General features: G+C 42.8%; 1 protein-coding gene across 1 annotated transcript in view; it reads left to right on the top strand.

The window, feature by feature from the left end:
* The first annotated feature begins 18,092 nt into the window (after positions 1 to 18,092).
* Positions 18,093 to 24,936, top strand: part of LOC311137047 (inactive serine protease PAMR1-like) — a 58,807-nt gene continuing 51,963 nt past the window's right edge. The window contains exon 1 of the mRNA XM_084171357.1: positions 18,093 to 18,338. Within this exon, the coding sequence (XP_084027483.1) occupies positions 18,176 to 18,338 (163 nt within the window). The 5' untranslated portion in view covers positions 18,093 to 18,175. The remainder of the gene's footprint in view (positions 18,339 to 24,936) is intronic.

The raw sequence follows: 24,936 nt of genomic DNA, 5'->3' as shown, positions 1-24,936 counted from the left end.
AGTGCACCCAAACTTGAAAAATATTGAAAATAGTTTTTTCTCCCAAACTGGGAGTAAGCTCTTATTCTTGTCTCATAATCTTTTTTCATTTTACTGAACTGTATAATCATAGTCCTGTTTTTTTATACCCCACTTCAATGACAAAGGGATACATGAAAGAGTGGAGCCATCCATTTGAGCCTAAGAGGATGCACAACACCAGCGCCTGATATAATTGGCTCTATTTCATTCCATGTCAGCCATGAAATGGTAGGCAAGATCATTTACGACCTCGACATTGCCAAAGCATGCATCTTCATAAGCCTTGGTGTTGCGTGTGTTTTTGCCTCCCACTGCTTTACTTTACTTACTGCCTGTGAGCTCTAATGTGGTGGATAGTCTATTGCCACTGATAGATTTGTGTCCCCTGGGACTGGCTTGTATCACTGTTGTTGGCTGTCATCGCATCACATTACACAGTTTAAGCGAGAATGATCACCAAAAATAACAACAAAGGAGCCCCAATTGAATTATTTAGCGTGGTGGGTAGTGGTGGTAGCGGACCGTCGCTGATAGATAGAGGATGATCAAACACACACACACACACACACACACACACACACACACACACACACTGCTCCAGTCCACTGCTCCTACTCAGGAGAGGACATCTTGCTCTTAGCTGGCACATTGAAAATCAATATACAGTAGATTGAAATGCAACATGGGAAGAAGTCAAATGAGTACATAGAAAGCTATGTCTGTAGACACTATTCTAACCTTCATCCAGACTGATGCGAGAGAAATGGATAGGTTGAAAGCAAATACCTTATGAACTTATATTACATCCTCTCCTGTCATCTAAGTTCTGCAGAGATGACTGAGAGGAGATGACAAGGAGAGGAAGCCACCTTAGAGTCCTGCCCTCCTTGTACATCTCCTTGACGACGCTGAGGTTATGGTGCCCCCTAGAGGATGGTAGTAGTAATAGACAGAACCAACCTTAATCTCCACTCCCAGGCTTTGTTTAAATAACACATTAAACCTGACGACTGATAACTCATCCTCATCAATAACAATGGACATTTCTACTGATAATGACTGGCCTTTCAAACACACGTTCATCTAGGCAAATAACTGCTACGTGTCTCAGCATTATTTATTTTTGTCCTTTTAATTCAGAGCTTAAATATAGTTTTGACTTGTTGACCTTTATGATTTCTGAAAAGGTGAAGTACGGTTTATTAATCAATGTTGCAATGCATTTTCATCAACTCTATCTTCATCCTAGCTGATTTCCACAGTTAGAAATAGCTTTTGATCAATAAAGGGTTTAGCATGTCAATTGTGAGAATTATCTTGGTGTTCTTAGGGCTTGAGTCCTTATTTAAAATCTGCACACGTAATTCAAGTGTTAGAACAAATCTTCCACAGACAGTAGTGCAAGAATACGAGGATAGTTCCAGTCATACATGGATTATTCTCATCCATTGTCATAAACCTAATTGTATATCATTCCATTTATATCACTAAACATGGTTGAATCAGAGCAGAATTGAAGTCTAGACACCTAACGTTACTAGGCTGTTTGATCGTATACATTACGCTATAGGTACCTCTCAATAAATGATTGAATGTTTCAAGAAGGATAGTTTTTATGACAATTCTCTTGGAAAGGAAGGCAGACTAATATTTACAGTATATTGGTGAATTCTTCAACACCAATTAGTAGCTTTGAGCTCAGTCGACACATTATTTTATTATTCCTCTGTGATCCCTGAATGAACCGGAGCTGCATTGCCTACCCTGTCAGTCACAGTGAAAGCAGCACTACCCCTCCCTTTGTGTTTATTACTGTCTCTCATTCCCTTCCACCTATTAATTCAATTCAATTTCAATTTCAGTTTAAGGGCTTTATTGGCATGGGAAACATATGTTAACATTGCCAAAGCAAGTGAAGTACAGTTGAAGTCAGAAGTTTACATACACGTAGGTTGGAGTCATTAAAACTCATTTTTCAACCACTCCACAAATTTCTTGTTAACAAACTATAGTTTTGGCAAGTAATTTTTCCAACAATTGTTTACAGACAGATTATTTCACTTATAATTCACTGTATCACAATTCCAGTGGGTCAAAAGTTTACATACACTAAGTTGACTGTGCCTTTAAACAGCTTGGAAAATTCTAGAAAATGATGTCATTTTTTTTTCATGGATTTAGAAGCTTCTGATAGGCTAATTGACATAATTTAAGTCAATTGGAGGTCTACCTGTGGATGTATTTCAAGGCCTACCTTCAAACTCAGTGCCTCTTTGCTTGAAATCATGGGAAAATAAAAATAAATCAGCCAAGACCACAGAAAAATAATTGTAGGCCTCCACAAGTCTGGTTCATCCTTGGGAGCAATTTCCAAACGTCTGAAGGTATCACGTTCATCTGTGCAAACAACAGTACGCAAGGACAAACACCATGGGACCATGCAGCCGTCATACCGCTCAGGAAGGAGATGCGTTTTGTCTCCTAGAGATGAACGTACTTGGTGCGAAAAGTGCAAATCAATCCCAGAACAACAGCAAAGAACCTTGTGAAGATGCTGGAGGAAACAGGTACAAAAGTATCTATATCCACAGTAAAACAAGTCCTATATTGATATAACCTGAAAGGCCGCTCAGCAAGGAAGAAGCCACTGCTCCAAAACTGCCATAAAAAAGCCAACTATGGTTTGCAACTGCAGATGGGGAAAAATATCGTACTTTTTGGAGAAATGTCCTCTGGTCTGATGAAACAAAAATAGAACTGTTTGACCATAATGACCATCGTTGTGTTTGGAGGAAAAAGGGGGCAGCTTGCAAGCCGAAGAACACCATCCCAACCGTGAAGCACGGGGGTGGCAGCATCATGCTGTGGGGGTGCTTTGCTGCAGGAGGGACTGGTGCACTTCACAAAATAGATGGCATCATGAGGAAGGAAAATTATGTGGATATATTGAAGCAACATCTCAAGACATCAGACAGGAATTTAAAGCTTGGTCACAAATGGGTATTCCAAATGGACAATGACCCCAAGCATACTTCCAAAGTTGTGGCAAAATGGCTTAAGGACAACAAAGTCAAGGTATTGGAGCGGCCATCACAAAGCCCTGACCTCAATCCTATAGAACATTTGTGGGCAGAACTGAAAAAACGTGTGCGAGCAAGGAGGCCTACAAACCTGATTCAGTTACACCAGCTCTGTCAGGAGGAATGGGCCAAAATTCACCCAACTTATTGTGGGAAGCTTGTGGAAGGCTACCCAAAACATTTGACCCAAGTTAAACAATTTAAAGGCAATGCTACCAAATAGTAATTGAGTGTATGTAAACCTCTGACCCACTGAGAATGTGATGAAAGAAATAAAAGCTTAAATAAATAATTCTCTCTACTATTATTCTGACATTTCACATTCTTAAAATAAAGTGGTGATCCTAACTGACCTAAGACAGGGCATTTTTACTAGGATTAAATGTCAGGAATTGTGAAAAACTGAGTTGAAATGTATTTGGCTAAGGTGTATGTAAACTTCTGACTTCAACTGTACATAATAAACCAAAGTGAAATAAAAATAAAAAATTAACAGTAAACAGTACAACCACAAAAGTTCCAAAATAATATAGACAAGTTTCATATTATGTCTACAGTGGGGAAAAAAAGTATTTAGTCAGCCACCAATTGTGCAAGTTCTCCCACTTAAAAAGATGAGAGAGGCCTGTAATTTTCATCATAGGTACACGTCAACTATGACAGACAAATTGAGAGAAAAAAAATCCAGAAAATGACATTGTATGATTTTTAATGAATTTATTTGCAAATTATAGTGGAAAATAAGTATTTGGTCACCTACAAACAACCAAGATTTCTTGCTCTCACAGACCTGTAACTTCTTCTTTAAGAGGCTCCTCTGTCCTCCACTCGTTACCTGTATTAATGGCACCTGTTTGAACTTGTTATTAGTATAAAAGACACCTGTCCACAACCTCAAACAGTCATACTCCAAACTCCACTATGGCCAAGACCAAAGAGCTGTCAAAGGACACCAGAAACAAAATTGTAGACCTGCACCAGGCTGGGAAGTCTGAATCTGCAAAAGGTAAGCAGCTTGGTTTGAAGAAATCAACTGTGGGAGCAATTATTAGGATATGGAAGACATACAAGACCACTGATAATCTCCCTCGATCTGGGGCTCCACTCAAGATCTCACCCAGTGGGGTCAAAATGATCACAAGAACGGTGAGCAAAAATCCCAGAACCACACGGAGGGACCTAGTGAATGACCTGCAGAGAGCTGGGACCAAAGTAACAAAGCCTACCATCAGTAACACACTACGCCGCCAGGGACCCAAATCCTGCAGTGCCAGACGTATCCCCCTGCTTAAGCCAGTATATGTCCAGGCCCGTCTGAAGTTTGCTAGAGTGCATTTGGATGATCCAGAAGAGGATTGGGAGAATGTCATATGGTCAGATGAAACCAAAATATAACTTTTTGGTAAAAACTCAACTCGTCGTGTTTGGAGGACAAAGAATGCTGAGTTGCATCCAAAGAACACCATACCTACTGTGAAGCATGAGGGTGGAAACATCATGCTTTGGGGCTGTTTTTCTGCAAAAGGACCAGGACGACTGATCCGTGTAAAGGAAAGAATGAATGGGGCCATGTATCGTGAGATTTTTGAGTGAAAACCTCCTTCCATCAGCAAGGGCATTGAAGATGAAACGTGGCTGGGTCTTTCAGCATGACAATGATCCCAAACACACCGCCGGGCAACGAAGGAGTGGCTTCGTAAGAAGCATTTCAAGGTCCTGGAGTGGCCTAGCCAGTCTCCAGATCTCAACCCCATAGAAAATCTTTGGAGGGAGTTGAAAGTCCGTGTTGCCCAGCGACAGCCCCAAAACATCACTGCTCTAGAGGAGATCTGCATGGAGGAATGGGCCAAAATACCAGCAACAGTGTGTGAAAACCTTGTGAAGACTTACAGAAAACGTTTGACCTGTGTCATTGCCAACAAAGGGTATATAACAAAGTATTGTGAAACTTTTGTTATTGACCAAATACTTATTTTCCACCATAATTTGCAAATAAATTCATAAAAAATCCTGCAATGTTATTTTCTGGATTTTTTTTCCTCATTTTGTCTGTCATAGTTGACGTGTACATATGATGAAAATTACAGGCCTCTCTCATCTTTTTAAGTGGGAGAACTTGCACAATTGGTGGCTGACTAAATACTTTTTTCCCCACTGTATATACGGTGTTGTAATGATGTGCAAATAGTTAAAGTACAAAAGGGAAAATAAAATAAACATAAAAATAGGTTGTAATTACAATGGTGTTTGTTCTTCACTGGTTGCCGTTTTCTTGTGGCAACAGGTCACAAATCTTGCTACTGTGATTGCACACTGTGGTATTTCACCCAATAGATATGGGAGTTTATCAAAATTGGATTTGTTTTCTAATTATTTGTGGGTCTGTATAATCTGAGGGAAATATGTGTGTCTAATATGGTCATATATTTGGCAGGAAGTTAGGAAGTGCAGCTCAGTTTCCACCTCATTTTGTGGGCAGTGTACACATAGCCTGTCTTCTCTTGAGAGCCAGGTCTGCCTTCGGTGGCCTTTCTCAATAGCAAGGCTATGCTCACTGAGTCTGTACATAGTCAAAGGTATTCTGCCACTGTGTACTCTCTGTTTAGGAACGAATAGCATTCAGGTTTGCTCAGTTTTTTGTAAATTCTTTCCAATGTGTCAAGTAATGATCTTTTTCTTTTCTCATGATTTGGTTGGGTCTAATTGTGTTGCTGTCCTGGGGCTCTGTGGGGTCTGTTTGTGTTTGCGAACAGAGCCCCAGGATCAGCTTGCTTAGTGGGCTCTTCTCTAGGTTAATTTCTCTGTAGGTGATGGCTTTCTTATGGAAGGTTTGGGAATCGCTTCCTTTTAGGTGGTTGTAGAATTTAACGGCTCTTTTCTGCATTTTGATAATTAGCGGGTATCGGCCTAATTCTGCTCTGCATGCATTATTTTGTGTTTTACGTTGTACACTGAGGATATTTGGCAGAATTCTGCATACGGAATCTCAATTTGATGTTTGTCCCATTTTGTGAATTCTTGGTTGGTGAGTGGACCCCAGACCTCACAACCATAAAGGGCAATGGGTTCTATAACTGATTCAAGTATTTTTAGCCAGATCCTAATTGGTATGTCGAATTTATGTTCCTTTTGATGGCATAGAAGGCCCTTCTTGGCCTGTCTCTCAGATTGTTCACATCTTTGTGGAAATTACCTGTGGCGCTGATGTTTAGGCCGAAGTAGGTATAGTTTTTTGTGTGCTCTAGGGCAATGGTGTCTAGATGGAATTTGTATTTGTGGTCCTGGCAACTGGACTTTTTTTGGAACACCATTATTTTTTTGTTAGGGCCCTGATTTACTGTCAGGTCCCAGATCTGACAGAATCTGTGCAGAAGATCTAGGTGCTGCTGTAGGCCCTCCTTGGTTGGGGACGGAAGCACCAAATCATCAGCAAACAGTAGACATTTGACTTCAGATTCTAGTAGGGTGAGGCCGGGTGCTGCAGACTGTTCTAGTGCCCTCGCCAATTCGTTTATATATATATATATATATATATATATGTTGAAGAGGGTGGGGCTTAAGCTTTATCCCTGTCTCACCCCCGGCCCTGTGGAAATAAATGTGTGTTTTTTGCCAAGTTTGTGTACATGGATTTTATAATGTCGTATGTTTTTCCCCCAACACCACATTCCATACATTTGTATAGCAGGCCCTCATGCCAAAATGAGTCTAAAGCTTTTTTGAAATAATTTTGAAAGCATGAGAAGACTTTGCCTTTATTTTGGTTTGTTTGTTTGTAAATTAGGGTGTGCAGGATGAATATGTGGTCTGTCGTACGGTAATTTGGTAAAAAGCCAATTTGACATTTGCTCAGTACATTGTTTTCGCTGAGGAAATGTATGAGTCTGCTGTTAATGATAATGCCGAGGATTTAGCTAAGGTTGCTGTTGACGCATATCCCACGGTAATTATTGGGGTCAAATTTGTCTCCACATTTGTGGATTGGGGTGATCAGTCCTTGGTTCCAAATATTGGGGAATACATCAGAGCCAATTGGAATTTGTGGTCTGTATATTTTATCATTTCATTTAGGATACCATCAACCCCACAGGCCTTTTTGGGTTGGAGGGTTTGTATTTTGTCCTCTAGTTCATTCAATGTAATTGGAGAATCCAGTGGGTTCTGTTAGTCTTTAATAGTTGATTTTAAGATTTTTATTTGATCATGTACAGTGGGGAAAAAAAGTATTTAGTCAGCCACCAATTGTGCAAGTTCTCCCACTTAAAAAGATGAGAGAGGCCTGTAATTTTCATCATAGGTACACGTCAACTATGACAGACAAATTGAGATTTTTTTTCTACAGAAAATCACATTGTAGGATTTTTTATGAATTTATTTGCAAATTATGGTGGAAAATAAGTATTTGGTCACCTACAAACAAACAAGCAAGATTTCTGGCTCTCACAGACCTGTAACTTCTTCTTTAAGAGGCTCCTCTGTCCTCCACTCGTTACCTGTATTAATGGCACCTGTTTGAACTTGTTATCAGTATAAAAGACACCTGTCCATAACCTCAAACAGTCACACTCCAAACTCCACTATGGCCAAGACCAAAGAGCTGTCAAAGGACACCAGAAACAAAATTGTAGACCTGCACCAGGCTGGGAAGACTGAATCTGCAATAGGTAAGCAGCTTGGTTTGAAGAAATCAACTGTGGGAGCAATTATTAGGAAATGGAAGACATACAAGACCACTGATAATCTCCCTCGATCTGGGGCTCCACGCAAGATCTCACCCCGTGGGGTCAAAATGATCACAAGAACGGTGAGCAAAAATCCCAGAACCACACGGGGGGACCTAGTGAATGACCTGCAGAGAGCTGGGACCAAAGTAACAAAGCCTACCATCAGTAACACACTACGCCGCCAGGGACTCAAATCCTGCAGTGCCAGACGTGTCCCCCTGCTTAAGCCAGTACATGTCCAGGCCCATCTGAAGTTTGCTAGAGTGCATTTGGATGATCCAGAAGAGGATTGGGAGAATGTCATATGGTCAGATGAAACCAAAATAGAACTTTTTGGTAAAAACTCAACTTGTCGTGTTTGGAGGACAAAGAATGCTGAGTTGCATCCAAAGAACACCATACCTACTGTGAAGCATGGGGGTGGAAACATCATGCTTTGGGGCTGTTTTTCTGCAAAGAGACCAGGACGACTGATCCGTGTAAAGGAAAGAATGAATAGAGCCATGTATCGTGAGATTTTGAGTGAAAACCTCCTTCCATCAGCAAGGGCATTGAAGATGAAACGTGGCTGGGTCTTTCAGCATGACAATGATCCCAAACACACCGCCCGGGCAACGAAGGAGTGGCTTCGTAAGAAGCATTTCAAGGTCCTGGAGTGGCCTAGCCAGTCTCCAGATCTCAACCCCATAGAAAATCTTTGGAGGGAGTTGAAAGTCTGTGTTGCCCAGCGACAGCCCCAAAACATCACTGCTCTAGAGGAGATCTGCATGGAGGAATGGTCCAAAATACCAGCAACAGTGTGTGAAAACCTTGTGAAGACTTACAGAAAACGTTTGACCTGTGTCATTGCCAACAAAGTGTATATAACAAAGTATTGAGAAACTTTTGTTATTGTCCAAATACTTATTTTCCACCATAATTTGCAAATAAATTCATTAAAAATCCTACAAAGTGATTCTTCAATTACATTGAGCTGATTTCTGACGTGCTGTTCCTTCTTTTTCCGTAGTGTATTTCTGTATTGTTTTAGTGATTCACCATAGTGAAGGCGTAGGCTCAGGTTTTCTGGGTCTCTATGTTTTTCGTTGGATGGGTTTCTCAATTTCTTTCTTAGGTTTTTGCATTCTTCATAAAACCATATGTCATTGTTGTTCATTTTCTTAGGTTGTCTGCTTGACATTTTTTGATTTGATAGGGAAGCTGAGAGGTCAAATATTTTCAAAGGTTTTCTACTGCCTCTCTCTTTCCCCTCTCTGTCCCACTTTCCCTTTCGTCTCCCTCTCCCTTGCTCCCTATATCCCACTTTCTCTCCCTCTCCCCCTAGCCCCCCCAACTCCTCTCTCTCTCGCTCTCTCGCTCTCTCTCTCTTTCTCTCTCTCTCTCTCTCTCAGGGTACCGGTGTCTCAGAGGAGAGGATAATGATGTGCTCCCTCCCTGTGGGTTGATGATGATCAGGGCAGTGCTTTGTTGTCTCAGCTCTGAGCTACAGCAGACACTTAACCAGTCCCCACAGATAACCCCCTCCCCCCCCCCCCCCCCCCCCCCCCCCCCCCCCCCCCCCCCCCCCCCCCTCTAGCAAAGATGTCCAATACATACCCCAACATAGGGTATATCCTCTTCCCAATTCACAAAGGACCACCATTACACATACAGTAATTCAATGTCTACACAGTAATATTGCCTTGGCTGAGGATTACAAAAGATGTCTCCAACAACTGAAATTTAATATCAAAATAACCCTTCTGCTCTGTCTTCTCCAACTCCCCAGATACCCCTACACATTTCAAGTGTCCAATAAAATAAAATAAAAAGTGGTCTACATTGACATCTATCTAAATGCTTCCCTCTAGGTCTGACAAAGAGAAACTCAAGCCTCCTGCTAGCATGTGTCTACCTAAGATTCATATCATGCTGGTCAGCATGTCAGAAAACAGCTCTGTGGCCAGAATTAGTCTATAGAGACTCATTTCCCATAATCAACAGTGAATGAGTACAGCGGGCCTTTGCTTAGCCAAGGGATTCAGTAATGCAGAACTGTCTCGAATGCCTTATTATAGATAGTGTACACAAATCTTGCTTTTGCACCATCATAGGCAAATTGGCTCAAATTACCAGACCCTAGTGGTTTTGGGTGTACCGATCATGGCTGTCTACAGGCGAGCGTTAAACTGACTGACCACACTGGGAATACCATGCTGGTCCTGGCGTGGCTATAGCTTGCATTGTGGTCAGGACCTTTGCCTACACACTGACACAAACAACTGTTCATGAAGTTCCACGATTGGCCACAAGAGGGTACTCTGGTGCCAGAGGCTCAGGCTGAGGAATGAGCGGTAGAAATGAGCTGTTTTCTTCTTCTCTCCCATGAGAATCAAGGAGATACAGAAGGTAAATGGAGAGCATACTGATGTCCATGCTAGAGAATGTATAATTTGTGTTATTGTGATGACGTGTTTGATTGAGGCTGGGAAATGGAAGACAAAACACATCTATTCCGTTGTGGACAATAAAGCAGTTTGAACTTTGGACTTGAACATAGGTAATGGATAAGAATGACCTCAGAGATTGACATCTTTCTATGCAACCATAGCCCATTGCAATGTACTAACGCATACTGTAACTCTTCCTCTGATAATTGGCCAGCACACAGGGATACTAATCTCATACAACCATCTGGAAGTCTCACGAGCTTACATTCTGTTTCGCTACACGGATTCCATCTAACCTTGTGCAACCTTCCGAAAGTCTCGCAAGCTTACATTCTGCGCAGCGGTAATCAGTTTGGTAATACAAGGCTACAGGGATTGTGTCCATGCGTGTGATACCACCCCGACTCTTACTATGAAGGTGTCTCTAGAGCCTAACCCACCCTGAAACAAGATACAAAATTAAAGCAAGTGGAAGCGCACACACACACCACACACAATATCAGGTGGATGTAGATCCTTCCACACCCCCAGACCCAACATCCATCACAACGAGGCAGATCCTCCTCTTTTTGTTTTTGTTCTGTTTGTTCTGTTTGTGAAGGCTCGTTAACTGTTTCTGTGGAACCGAGGTTCCTTCCTGCCAACAGTTCCTCACCCACACAGATACCACTGACTGTGCGTGTCACCACCAAAAGGGTGAGATCATTTACTGTTGCCTGCATAGACTCACAGGACATTATTACCAATAGAAACCAATAACAAAACAAAGCTGTGGTGAGATCAGGACTGGGGATTTGCTGTAAAAGTCCAGAATAAAGAGACTTTAAACTGAGACATAAATGATGTCTCTACAAAGTCTTGGGGTTTCTGTTAATGGGCTGTTTTGGGTGGTGTTCCCTTAATTTTCCATTTTAAATGAACGGTTTATCGGCTTCCAATTCAATTTTCTCACCTCTCTGTAGACGCACAGACACGCACGGACACGCACACAATACTTCCACCCTCCACACATGGACATGTACAGTACCACACTTCCATACAGCTGACCAATTTTCCAAAGTAATGGCACAGGCTTGGTGCTCGACTGGATACAGAGACTGAAAAAAAAGGGACCTACAACATGGAAACTTTGTTGCTATGGCAAACCAAAAACAACTGTTGAGTGTGAACCGTCTGTCTGCGCCATTGCCTCTGGCTGTTTTCCAGTACTTTAAAACACACAGACACGCTCAGGGTTCCTCTTGGAATCTAGATCAAAACAAGGATGAGGGGAAAGAGAGTAAACAACATGTTTGTGTACAGCAGAGAGCATGTATTAGTGCCTGCCCACTGGGCACATACTGGTTGAATCAACGTTGTTTCCACGTAATTTCAATGAAATTGCGTTGAACCAACGTGGAATAGACATTGAATTGACGTCGGTGCATAGTGGGTGGTGTGAGACTGATGAGTAAGGTCAAGAGTTTACACTGACCATGTGAACTGACCAGGAAAAAACACCCAACTGATGAGCACCGAGCAGGCAGTGGCGTGTGTCAGAGACCATGTGGCTCCCGGTCGGAACGTTTGGCCGGGCCAGACGGAAAGTATCCCTCCTCTTTCTCCACCTCTTTCTCTCTGTGTCTTGTTCCCTCGCTACTCTGTGCTTTCCATTACATGACTAACAGCGTTTCCCAATGTGCTCCTGTCTTCCAGGCCAGAGGCTTGGTCAGCACCCACTGGGCACACATTGGTTGAATCAACATTGTTTCAACATCATTTGTCAACGTATTGTGATTTGCAATCAACGTGGAGAATACATTGGATTGGAAAAAAAACATATTTTCAACGTGAAGCTAGGTATATTATCATTTGTCCATGGTTGTTTGGATCTTTGGAAGTTTAGAAGTAGTCCTACCGCTCTGAGGTAAACCAACCCCCCCCCCCCCCCCCGCCTCTTCCCAAGCCCCACTCTCTCCTCCCAGAAAGATACAGTAAGCCCTGGGGGTTTACCTCAGAGCAGGTTTATTGTAGTACAAGTCAGGGGAACTACCTACTAACTGCCTACTATGTCGAAGGAAAGATCAGTATTTATGTCAGTTCTGACCTACTCAGTCTTGATCTTACTCCAGATGTACTGTACACACTGTTCCATTAAGCTCTATAGAGGTGTTCTGCCTACTACTTATTAAAACTACATACTGTTTAGAACGCACTGTTTAGTAAAAATAGATGCAGTAAGCAACAAATATTAGCCTACTAGGCTCATCCATATTGAGAATGCATCATCTAATGCGCAATTGCGTTCATTCGCTCCATTCCTTCATTTTAGTACACTGCGTCACCTTATGTGATTATTAGCTGCTGTCAAACACACATGGTCGTTGAAAGACGATTCTCTTCCTCACTAGTGTGCAGCGAGTTCTACTAGGATGAAAAGCCGAAATGAGTATGACATCCTGCCATTTAAAGCATACTACATTATATTTTCACATACCCAAAATGCCTACTATTTAGAAGGCAAGAATGGGTATCCGGACACGGCATGAAGAGAGTCGCCATTCATTTTCTATTAGGCAGTCAGTTCACACAGTGTGAATACAGTACATTAAATTGGGCTATCATGAATCGTTGTCAAATGGTCTGTCAAATGGGGAGGAAGGAAGGAAGTGTGCATCATCCATCTTGATTGGAATGGTTCAGGCTGTTCACATCATGCTCCCACTATGTCCCCATGAGACAGAGCAAGGCTGTAACGTAACAGTACTGCCTGTTCTATTAGCCTCTTATGGAACAATTCACACTACATGGTGGATGTTCTCGCTTGACACACTCCGTAGTGTGTGTCTGTCTGCTATGGTGTACCTATGTTCCTCAGAACCCCTATCTTTAGATGCCCTTGGACATGCTATAATAATATTTCCCATGATGTGGTCCTGTACTGCCCCAATCCCCTAAAGATGGACCTGTGCTGTGGCTGCCATCTGTTAAATGGGAGGTGAATTGTGTGTCGTCCCCACCACTTAGCCATGGCTGCATAGCTAATTTGGGTGGAGTGGCAAGGTGTACGATACAAAGCTCCATACAAAGGCTCTGTGGGAATACTTTACCTGTTACGCCGACAGGGATAAATTCAAACCAGGCCGTATATAACACTGTATATTGTATTATAGAAATGGCTCTGACAGAAAAATGTGGTCTCAGCAGGCAACGTTTTTCATTTCCTTCTTTTGATTTCTCTAGATTGTGTGTACATGTGATGTTTCAAATGCTGACTTAGCCTCAAAGTGTATCAGATGACCTGTCAACAGTGATAACGCTGAAAAACATAATTCCATCCAACATGTCATACTAGTGAGAGCTTAATATGCTTAATAGGTTTGGATTGATTTCACTCACTTCATTTTGTGTAAATAGGACCTGTATCTCAGCTTCCCTCACCTCTCTGTCTTTCTCTCTCCAGATGTGTCAGACAGAGAAAATGCTGTAGAGACAGACTAGAAACAAAGACTGACACAAACATCCACCCCCCTCTCTTCCCTCTCCCGGGACAGATGATTATGTGTAAATACAGTGGCTGGGCAGAAAGAGAGTAGTTAGCTACAGCAGCATCTATAAAATAAGCTAATGCTGCCTTCAGAAGTGGAACATTCTGCCTTCAGGCACAGCGTTTAAGTGAGTGCAGACTTGGCGTCCATTTTGACTGTGTTACTAGTCTCTGTGAGGCTGTCTGCACCTTGTCATGGCACGCGGCCCCTTGGCAACAGTTGTAGCCAGGTTGCCTAATGACTGGCCCAGTCGGTGCATCATCTCACCTGTGGAGCAGACCGCCAGGTTTCCATGCCACATGGAAGTCATGTGACCTGCCATGTTCTATTGTTGCCAATCTGTTTTCAATTCTTGATTTTCATGTATTTTATTGTCTAGTTCACTGTAATATTGATTGGTGTTTGAGTACACTTCAAATATAGTTTGAATTGATTCGAGACAGTATGAGACAGATGAGCCACATATCATCCTCATGTATATCCTGTAACCATGGAAACAGGACTAGCCCTCAGTCACATGACTCTATGATTAGAATTCTTGATATTAAAATAAAATCCACATGCACATCCCTGTTTCACTTGATCCTGAACATTAAAGGCCCAATGCAGCTGTTTTTGTATCAATATCAAATCATTTCTGGGTAACAATTAAGTACCTTACTGTAATAAATTCACATTAAAATGGACAAAAATAGCTTTTTAGCTAAAAACTATTTCTCAAGCAATAATTTCGCTAGGACTGTCTGGGAGTGGTCTGAGCGGGGAGGGGGAAACTAAAAACGATATGTTATTGGCATAGAGGTTTGTAACTCTCTTTGTTATTGGTCTATTAACCAATTTTCCACATGTTGATTTCCCCATGGAAAGCCGAAACTCCCGCCCCATGCAAACCTGCTGATTAGAAAGTCCTGTGTAGATTGTATTTTCAACCAGCAACTATCAGGAAATAACATTGATAAAAAAAAAAAAAAACTTTTACAGTGATAGTTTCATCAGCTGTTGTACAATATGATATATATTATAAAAGACATAAAAAGTTGAATTTTGACTGCACTGAATTTTGACTGCCTTTAACCTCTCAAGCATCTCTTCGGCCAATTAACAGGCAATTATGTCCATGCTTTAGCCTGCTCTGATACTGTGCTCCCTTAGACGAATCCCAGACACTGAACCAAGCTACTGACAAAACCCCAGCTACTAATTAAGCCTCAAGAGCTCTCTGCCCAGACCATGATATTCTCCAGCATCCATGGGTTTTCAACATAACTTCCTTACAGTTCGATATGAGTGTTTGGGCTCAATTCAATCAAACGCACATTGCAGTATGTGCTTGGGGTACTGAAACCCTACTACTACCACCAGGGAGACTGTGCAAACGTTGTTTGAAATACACTTTCAGCCTGTTTTCATTTAAAGACAGTCATTGAACAAAGCAACTGACTAAATTACAGCAACTAACGAGGCCTCCGGAGCGCTGTCCTCAACACATGATATTCCCCAGTATCACTGACTTTCATTTGACATCCCAAACAATATGAAACACTATACAGCTCACACTGTGAGTTTTATTTTTTATCACTCTGTTAATTTGCTACACCCCTGCTGTGACGTCCTTTGCTGACTTGGTACTGAGACTTTATAGTGAGATTGGGTGCATTACGGCAACCCACTTGCCTTTGGCAGACCACAGCCAGTGTGGCGCTAGCTAGCGCTAACCAACGACCATAACAACAAGCCCTAGTGACCTCAGCTAACTCTATTAAAATAAATGTATTAGAATGTTTTCTTCACAAAACTTTAATGAACTGAATCATCATCGTGGATGGCTGATGGAGGAAGCTACCATCAGCCTCTAACCGTGCTTCTCACTCCCTGACTGTGTGAGGGAAGCCAGGCACAGAGCACAAACCCAATGTTGGCCAGTGAGGCAAACAACAGAAAGAAAGACATCTAGATACAAAACACAATACAACTGTAAAGGCACTGATGCACTAAGTCGACAGACTGGGTAACTTGCATCCACCACTGGATGGGGATCTAGACGATATGAAGTGACACTTTTAGTATTAAAGGGAAAATCTACTCAAACTATATTTGGGTATTTTTTTCATTACCCTTACAAAAAAAGATTGCAGTCAGAGTGCAGTATAACTGCAGTTCAATTGCAGTACACTGCAGTTATTTTGCAATTACTGCGTCCAAAATACCACATGATGATCATGATGATGTAGCCGGTGACACTTTGCTTCTTGAAAGTCCAATATCTTGAAAACTTGACTGCTGACATGCAAAATATGTTGGGCCAGTATCAGAGAGAGGGGGGCGAAGTGAGAGCCCAATCTCTGCCCCAAATCTGTCCACGTTAAGCAGATCCTTAATTATTAAGCAGGTGAGGAGTTTTTGTATGGGGTAATGAGAGAGTGTTGAATTTAGCCAAGAGAAACATGAATTGAGGCTTATTTGATCTAGTAGAAGTATTGTAATGCTTAGGTTGTTACGAGTGTACTGATATAAGTGTGATTCACGTGACATCCCGGCAACTTTGAGAAAAAACACTTTATATCGAAATTCGAGACATCTATGTATATTCATGAGGATAGCATAGCATCTCCAATGAATACAGGCGGTTGATGTCAACACCCCTCATTGAATATTTAATAAAGTATTAAAATAATGGGATGTATCCACCAATCCAAAGAGAGGAATAGGCGGGAGCTTGACAGCCCGCCATTCCGCTCTGTGGACAACAAATCCCATTGTTAGGGTGGAGACATAGGTATCTCGTCAGTATATCAAAATCTCTGACTGTATCAACAGTGCATGGACTAATGAAAAAATACCATAAGAGCTTTTGAGTGGATTGTCCCTTTAAACTGCTGGTATAAACATAATCTACAATGTAAATATAGAATCCAACCTCTGTTGTCACTGTGCCATGTAGTACATCTCCTCCTGGGGTGTAGGCTCTGTGTACAGATGTGGTCTCTGGGTGGGGTGAGTTGGTCCAGCCCTGAAACCTAGGGTTACTCATAATAAACCATTAGGCATCTGAACAAACAGTCAGGAGGTGGTGGAAGGTGCAGAGAAGGGAAGGTGTACATTTTCTTTCTTTTTCCTTTCTCTCTTTATCTTTCTTGTTCTCTCTCTCTGTCTCTGGATGACCGCTCATGTGTTCCTGCTATGGTCTTAGGTCTAAATCATGTTCTTTTAGGAACCAGCCAGTGATATTTGATGCATTTATTTTGAGGCCTTCGATCTGCGTTGCCTGTTAGCTATTGCAGGCAGTCTGAGGTCCCATGCAGGTAAAGTATACTAATTTAATTGATTCTAAATATGCGTTCAGTCTCAATAAAACACCAAGGAGAACTCATTAATAGAACTGCATGGAAAATGACAATATACTGCATACCAATGTATCTGGTGGCAAACTTTTTATAGGTGAAATTAAATGAAACAATGTATGTTGATGCTAATGTTATGCTAATGCTAATGATAACAATGGGCTATTGTCTTTTAACAGTTTCGCTCAATTCATTCTGATTAACCTAGCAATTACGACACACCCCTCACTATTGTCATTGGTTGCACTAATTGCACTGTTTGTCTACATAACCAGGTTCAAGCATTCATGACATTACCCTGAAGAAGGCACAGTTACGCCGAAATGTTGGTGGTTTCTTAAACAGTAAATTACTGGGAGTTTATACATAGAGTGTGCGACTGTCTTTATTTGTTTTATAGCTCACAGTTTATTCACCATTAGTCAGCACCTCTACACTAAATAATTTTCTCTGGGTGTGCCCCAGCTCATGCTTTTTATTAAACGTTTAGGTGAAACCCTTTACTGAACCTTAAAGCAGGCACTCACCTCACCACAACTCTTGGAGTAAGATAGTTCTGTTTCTGCAAAGACAGTGTGTGTGTGTGTACGTGTGTGTGTGTGTGTGTGTGTGTGTGTGTGTGTGTGTGTTTATACAGCTGTGCGAGAGAATAATGGGTTGAAACGGGGCTTTGCTCAGTGGGAGCCGGGTTTCATTCAAGAGCAGTGACGACGTCTGAAGAGTTGAGTGGGCCCGTTGGAATCTCCTTACCAGGCTGGGCTGTAACCTGAAGCCAATGGGAGAGGGAGGGAGAGAGAGAGAGAGAGAGAGAGATAGAGAGAGAGAGAGAGAGAGAGAGAGAGAGAGAGAGAGAGAGAGAGAGAGAGAGAGAGAGAGAGAGAGAGAGAGAGAGAAGGAAGGAAGGTGGAGAAACAAAGTCAGAGAGGGAGGGAAGGAAAGAAAGAGAGAAGGGGGAGAAAGAGAAATCAACGAAGTGAGGGGGCGAGAGTAAATGAGAGAGGGTGATGTCAAACCAGCTGAGCTCAGAAAGTAAACAGAACTCCAGACTGCAGCATGCTTTCTGCGGGACAGGGACTGCAGCTGGGGAGAACCTACAGGGGGACCCCTACGCTCTCTCACACCGGCACCCACCGCTCCCCCGAGACCCCCGGCTCTCTTCTCTTCATCACCCTCCTCATCCTCATCTCACTGCCCCAGGGGACAGCATGGCCATATGGTAAGAGCCCCGGCAATACAAGACATCTCTCTATCCACTCTCCCTGTCTTTATCTGTCTGCTCTCTCTGAGTCTCTCTGTCTGTGCTCTTTGTTCTCAAAAAGCCAGCACTCTCCATCCAGTCTTTATTTCCTCTCTCTCTCTCTCTCTCTCTCTCTCTCTCTCTCTCGCTCTCGCTCTCTCTCCCTACTCTTAAAGCTTTCAGAGTGAGGTTTTGAAGAGGGAGGAAAGAGAGTTTGTTGTTAGTTTGTCTAACAGACCCTGCTATTGGATACTGCTATGGGATTCTGCATGGATCAACCTCTTAGTGTTTTCAACTTGTTATTGTCACTCTTTCTTTACTACCATTTTTACTTATTGTGCAACATGATCTCACATCTGCTGAGATAATTATTTTATTTAAATTGATCATCTCTTATCTGAGATATGTGCTGGATCCCAAACAAAGACACACATTCCTTGTAAATAGATGGAGCTGTTCCGAGCCTGCTAATCGTCCTGTTAAAAGTTTGGCAGTTGGTGTCTATTGACAGAGTGTTGTTGATGAGGTTTGCTCAGAACCATCTGTCCATTGGCCCTCAGTGACCATTTGAAGCGCTGCAGGGAGTAAATGGTGCAGTCTCTGCTGATGTGTCTAGCATACAGTGTCTGCCAGACCTGTCCAAAGACATGTCCTCACCTCCTGAACCCTTAGCAGACACAGACAATATAACTAACACCTTCAATAGGTGTTATAGCAGTAAAATAAAGCATAATGGGGGGAAAAAGTATGAGGTAGACTACAGCTGTTTTAAATGCATGTAATGAAGACGCCTCCCTTCGGCAATGAGAGCTATACCCGAGTTGACTACTTACCTGATCTTAAACAGCAATTTGGCAGCGAGGCTGACTCAGACTCTTTATGCACCAGTCACTTTATAATCGTTATGCAATTAGTTGATGATGGACAAAATTGGTGGAGCAACACAGAAAACACGATGCAACTGTGCCTAGAGTGAAGGGTGTGGGTTTGGAGCTTTTTCTCAACCTCATCAGGCCCGAGGACCCCAGCAAAAATATGTGTTTTTTTCACTACTTTAATTTATCTGCAAGTCCAGCCCTTTTATTTAGCCTCACAATTAAGTGTTTTACCATTTTATTTTCAGGACAACCAGGGGTACAAGTAGAACACACATTGTTTTTTAATAAAAAGTTGCATTCATGAGTTTTATTGACAAAAAGGTCTGCCAAGCTAAAAATGAATTTATATGAAGGCTGTAAGTACAGAACTGACTCAACTAGTCAGTGATAACTGTGTGGAGTTTGGAGTTTGTGACAGCAACTATGTGAACTTATTACAGTATTAATAACACTATGACCTGGGATTTCCTATGATCTTCTATGTAGAAAAACTCCTTACCTTCTAATTACTCTTGTGTGGCTTGTGAGCATCATAGAGCAAAACCGATTACATGTACATGATCGTGAGTGTCTCAGCGTTTCATATATGGGTTTGTTTGTAGTTCAAACCATTCGTGATCCGGCCTTGTCTCAAAAACACTGCTCTAGCTCAGCTCCTGTTAATCACACAGACTAATGGTTGGTATAGAAGTCCAAAATGTGCCGGCACCACGATTGGACTGTAGGAGTTTTTAAAGAGCTGTGCTTACACACTAGAGCCAAGTCTTTAGGGAGAGCACAAGAGAGAAAAATTGAGAGAGCACGATAAAAAGAGTGAGAATACAAGACAGAGAGAGTGATTGAGAGAGAGAGAGAGAGAGAGCGAGAGAGAGGGGGGGGGTGAGAGAGAGCGATAGAGAGAGAGGGGGGAGGGTGAGAGAGAGAGAGAGAGAGAGAGAGAGAGAGAGAGAGAGAGAGAGAGAGGGGGTGAGAGTGAGAGAGACAAATGGAGAAGCAGAGATAAAAACAAAGACAGACAATCCCTTTCTCTCTGAGGCTCAAGCTGAGTTCAGTCAGCTGCCTGGACATTATTTTCTGTTGAATGTGGTGTTCTCCCTCCACTGTGCTCCCTGAGGACCTCGGTTCTTCCTACACAGTCAGTCAATGATGTGTCTCCTCACAGCTTATCTGGCTAAGATCCACAGGAGGCTGGTTTAGGCTAATGGGTAGTTAGCAGTCAGAAATAGAGACCAAGTTCACTGGCAGATAGAAGAGAGGGAGAGTGGAGAGGAATGCAAGGAGAAAGAAAAGGGGAGAGGGGAGAGCAGAAAAAGATGAAGGATGAGGGGAGATGATGAGGGGAAAGGGCAGAGTGGAGGTGGGGGAGGCAAGAGGGGAGAAGAGAATAATGAATGATGGGAGAAAGGATATGGAGAGTTTGCCATTGACGAGACAATTGGTGGGAAATTGAGTTTGGAAAATATTATATTATATTGTCTGAAAGGGTTAACGGACCAAATATCTAAAACAAATGTGCAAATTTCAGACTCCTGTTTGACCAAGACCCAAAACGGGGGTTTGTATTGAAATTGACTTGTGGTTTCCTATCGGACTGAGGTTTATTTAAAGCATTGCAGAGGTTGTCCATTGAGATCTATGTTTGGGATCACAGTCCGTACGTGTGCACAGTTTACAGTACCCCAACACATGCCATCCCCACATACACAACAACACCCAGGGGAGTTTCCTGTTCCACGGCCGCTAAATCGCTCAGGCACCAAAATATCAGACAGCTGCTGCTGTGGGCAGCCAGGGAGCACAGACAGTCAGCACACACGCACACACAAACACACACACACACACTATAGCTGAGGAATCAGCTTTTTTTCCACAGCCAGTGTCACAGCTACTCCGCTCTGCCAACGGGGAAAATGTGTTTGGTAGCAGATGCAACATGTCATCCTATTGATAGGCAGTGCTTCCTGACACAACTGCTCGTGTCATAAAACTCAGACAAAGAGTATGACCACAACAGTGACGGAGCCACAAGACACAAGGCTCCTGAGTCACAACACTTCCTGTCACACAAACACATGCAGCCATCAACAGTCAGCAGGAGGAGGGAAATATGGAGATGATCCCCACATGGAGACAGCATTAATCTCTAATACAATGTTAACTCACTGCTTTAGCACAGCACAGCGATTCCATGCTGTCGCTCAATCACACACACACACACACACACACACAGTCGGACTTCTGGTCCCCACAAGTATAGTTAAACACGTCCACACACACACGCACACTCAAAGCATTTGGATGTGAAATCAGAGCTGAGAGGAATGGAAGGCAGTGTGGCTCCACAGATGTGAGCCTGGACCTGGGTCAACATTGACGTTTTATACACAACAAATTAAGAGGCTGCAGAGCAACCTTGAGATTGACCCAGAATGGACACCTATAGGGACACTCCAGTGGATTGATATGTGATGGCATACTGCCAGGGGTGGCGTGCATGCTGGTTTATGGGTAGTATTTGGTTTTTGGCCAACCATATTCTGCACAATAAGCACATTTCGAGCCCAGTGTGTATCAGTCAGAGCAGCCACATTATTGGATGTGGGGTATCAGTCAATATTGTTTGTCCTTTACAGGCTCCTTGTGTTTCTGTGATAGTGTATTACCTCTCCTAAGGTCTTGTTGCTGTATGTGACCTGTGACATGGAGGGGGCAGTAAGGCAACAGGGTAGCAGGGTAATAGAACAGGGGTCAGAGATAGACATACCAGCACCTCTGTAGGAGGAGTTCCCAGCTCCCGTGACTGAACTGTTCTGCCCCGAATAACAATGATGTCAGCCTCTGGATTCACATCAAAGCTGCATGCACAACATGTGCCTAAAACCCATACACGGGGGGGGGGTTGTTCGTTTCCTGTTGGAGCACATCTCCTGGCAGCACAACATCAGGGATGGAAAAAACAGATACCAATTACATGATACCATAGAAACCACACAAACCGCACTGAGATCCGCATGCCCAGCCAAAAACCTGGGAAAATTACTTACGGGGGGAGTTTACTGTCCCAGACTGTAGTCCAAGGAGACTAGCATCGTCCCAGTGCCCAAGAAAACCATGTGACATGCCTAAATGACTATCGCTCTGTCGCACTCACCCCAGTCATCATGAAGTGCTTCGAGAGACTGGTCATGGCCCACATCAAGGCCAGCATGTCATACACACTCCAAGTTGCCTACCACTACAACAGATCCATGGACAATGCCATTTCCATTGCGCGGGAGGGGGGGGGGGGAGACCTGAGCTCCCCTAAATGCAACAAAAGTCTAACTTTGAGGGGGTCTCTAATTTAACCATTCTCCTATTTGTTTAAAAGGCAATTTTATACTGCTACAGTGGTAAATATGAAAATAGAAGCTTATTCCAAATTAAACAAACACCCCCACCTCTCTGTCAGGGTTTAAACCAGTGACAGTTGGTTCAAGTTCTTTCAATTGCATTCATCTCTCTACTCTGACTCTCTCACTGTCTGTCTTGAGCTTTCACTAGCACACTTACAACATTGTATCGACTGGGTCCAGCCCACTAGCGAACTTGCAACATTATAAACTGGGCCCTCACAGTTTCCTGCGCCGGTGAGCTCGGGACAGACACAGCTGTGTTTGCGTCCCATATTTCAGCCCATTTTCAGGTGTCCCGACATTTCTTTTTTAAAAAATGTTGATTTGTCAGCAAGACGCATTAATTAATTCAGGCTACAAGAGTGTAGGCCTAATGACAATCACCAAATATGATTACACTTTTGGGTGTTTTGTAACAGATGTCTCTTTCCCTTCATCAAATGGCAGGCGCACAGTGCACTGTTTGGATGCTGGAATTATTTTGGAGTGGACAAACGTGTGCAGGTAGTCTACTTTTTGAAGTGATTTGTTTGTCAATCATATGAAAACATCATGACTGGTTGTGTTCATGACAAAAAAAAAGGAAATACATATTTACTGTTAAAATACATGTCTTTACTATTAGGCCCATAAAAAAAAGAAAGTCCCTTGAAAAAAAAATGGACCCCCGAATGTCACGGTATAATTTGTACTCTGGTGAAAAAGCTGTTCATTGACTACAGTTCAGTATTCAACACTATTGTTCCCTCCAAGCTCGGTCCTGGACTAGGACACCACCCTCTGCAACTGAATCCTGGACCTCCTGACGGGCAGACAACAGGCTGTGAGGATTGGCAACAACACCACCTCCATACCGTGCTCCCACCCATTCAAAACATCTACTCAAAACGGTGCCTGAGGATGTCCTGCAGCATCATCAAGGACCGCACACACCCCAGCCACAGACTTTTCACTCCCTTACCGTCGGGCAGATGGTATCGGCGCATCGGGTCTCAGACCAAAAGGCTCAGAAACAGCTTCTATCCACAAGCCATCAAACTGCTAAACACTTGAACTGGACTGACCAACTGCACTGACTCTGCACCTTAGCACACATGCACTCACTCACTCACGCACGCACGCACGCACGCACGCACGCACCCCCCCCCCCCCCCCCCCCCCCCACACACACACACACAAACAGACACGCACACACTCACATACACACACACAGTTCCCACCAGCTCTAATGTCTCTCCTTGCTCACAATAATGCTACTATCCGATGTATGGCCTTTTCAGGTGTTGAGCTGCATGCCTCACGGATGACGTGTTTATAGGGCAGTAAGCCATACAGTTGAAATCGGAAGTTTACATACACCTTAGCCAAATACATTTAAACTCCGTTTTTCACAATTCCTGACATTTAATCCTAGTAGAAATTCCCTGTCTTAGGTCAGTTAGGGTCACCACTTTATTTTAAGAATGTGAAATGTCAGAATAATAGTAGAGAGAATTATTTATTTAAGCTTTTATTTCTTTCATCACATTCCCAGTAGGTCAGAAGTTTACATACTGTCTTTAAATTGTTTAACTTGGGTCAAACATTTCGGGTAGCCTTCCACAAGCTTCCCACAATAAGCTTGGTGAATTTTATCCCATTCCTCCTGATAGAGCTGGTGTAACTGAATCAGGTTTGTAGGCCTCCTTGCTCACACACGCTTTTTCAGTTCTGCCCACACATTTTCTATAGGATTGAGGTCAGGGCTTTGTGATGGCCACTCTAATACCTTGACTTTGTTGTCCTTAAGCCATTTTGCCACAACTTTGGAAGTATGCTTTGGGTCATTGTCCATTTGGAAGACCCATTTGCGACCAAGCTTTAACTTCCTGACTGATGTCTTGAGATGTTGCTTCAATATATTCACATAATTTTCCTTCCTCATGATGTCATCTATTTTGTGAAGTGCATCAGTCCCTCCTGCAGCAAAGCACCCCCACAGCATGATGCTGCCACCCCCATGCTTCACAGTTGGGATGGTGTTCTTCAGCTTGCAAGCAGCCCCCTTTTTCCTCCAAACATAACGATGGTCATTATGGCCAAACAGTTATATTTTTGTTTCATCAGCCCAGAGGATATTTCTCCAAAAAGTACGATATTTTTCCACATGGGCAGTTGTTAACCATAGTCTGGCTTTTTTAAAGGCGGTTTTGGAGCAGTGGCTTCTTCCTTGCTGAGCATCCTTTCAGGTTATGTCGATATAGGACTCGTTTTACTGTGGATATAAATACTTTTGTACTTGTTTCCTCCAGCATCTTGACAAGG

Source organism: Coregonus lavaretus (genome assembly GCF_964263955.1).
Source record: "Coregonus lavaretus genome assembly, chromosome: 11".
Taxonomy (NCBI): domain Eukaryota; kingdom Metazoa; phylum Chordata; class Actinopteri; order Salmoniformes; family Salmonidae; genus Coregonus; species Coregonus lavaretus.
This window is presented reverse-complemented; position numbering and strand designations above follow the sequence as displayed.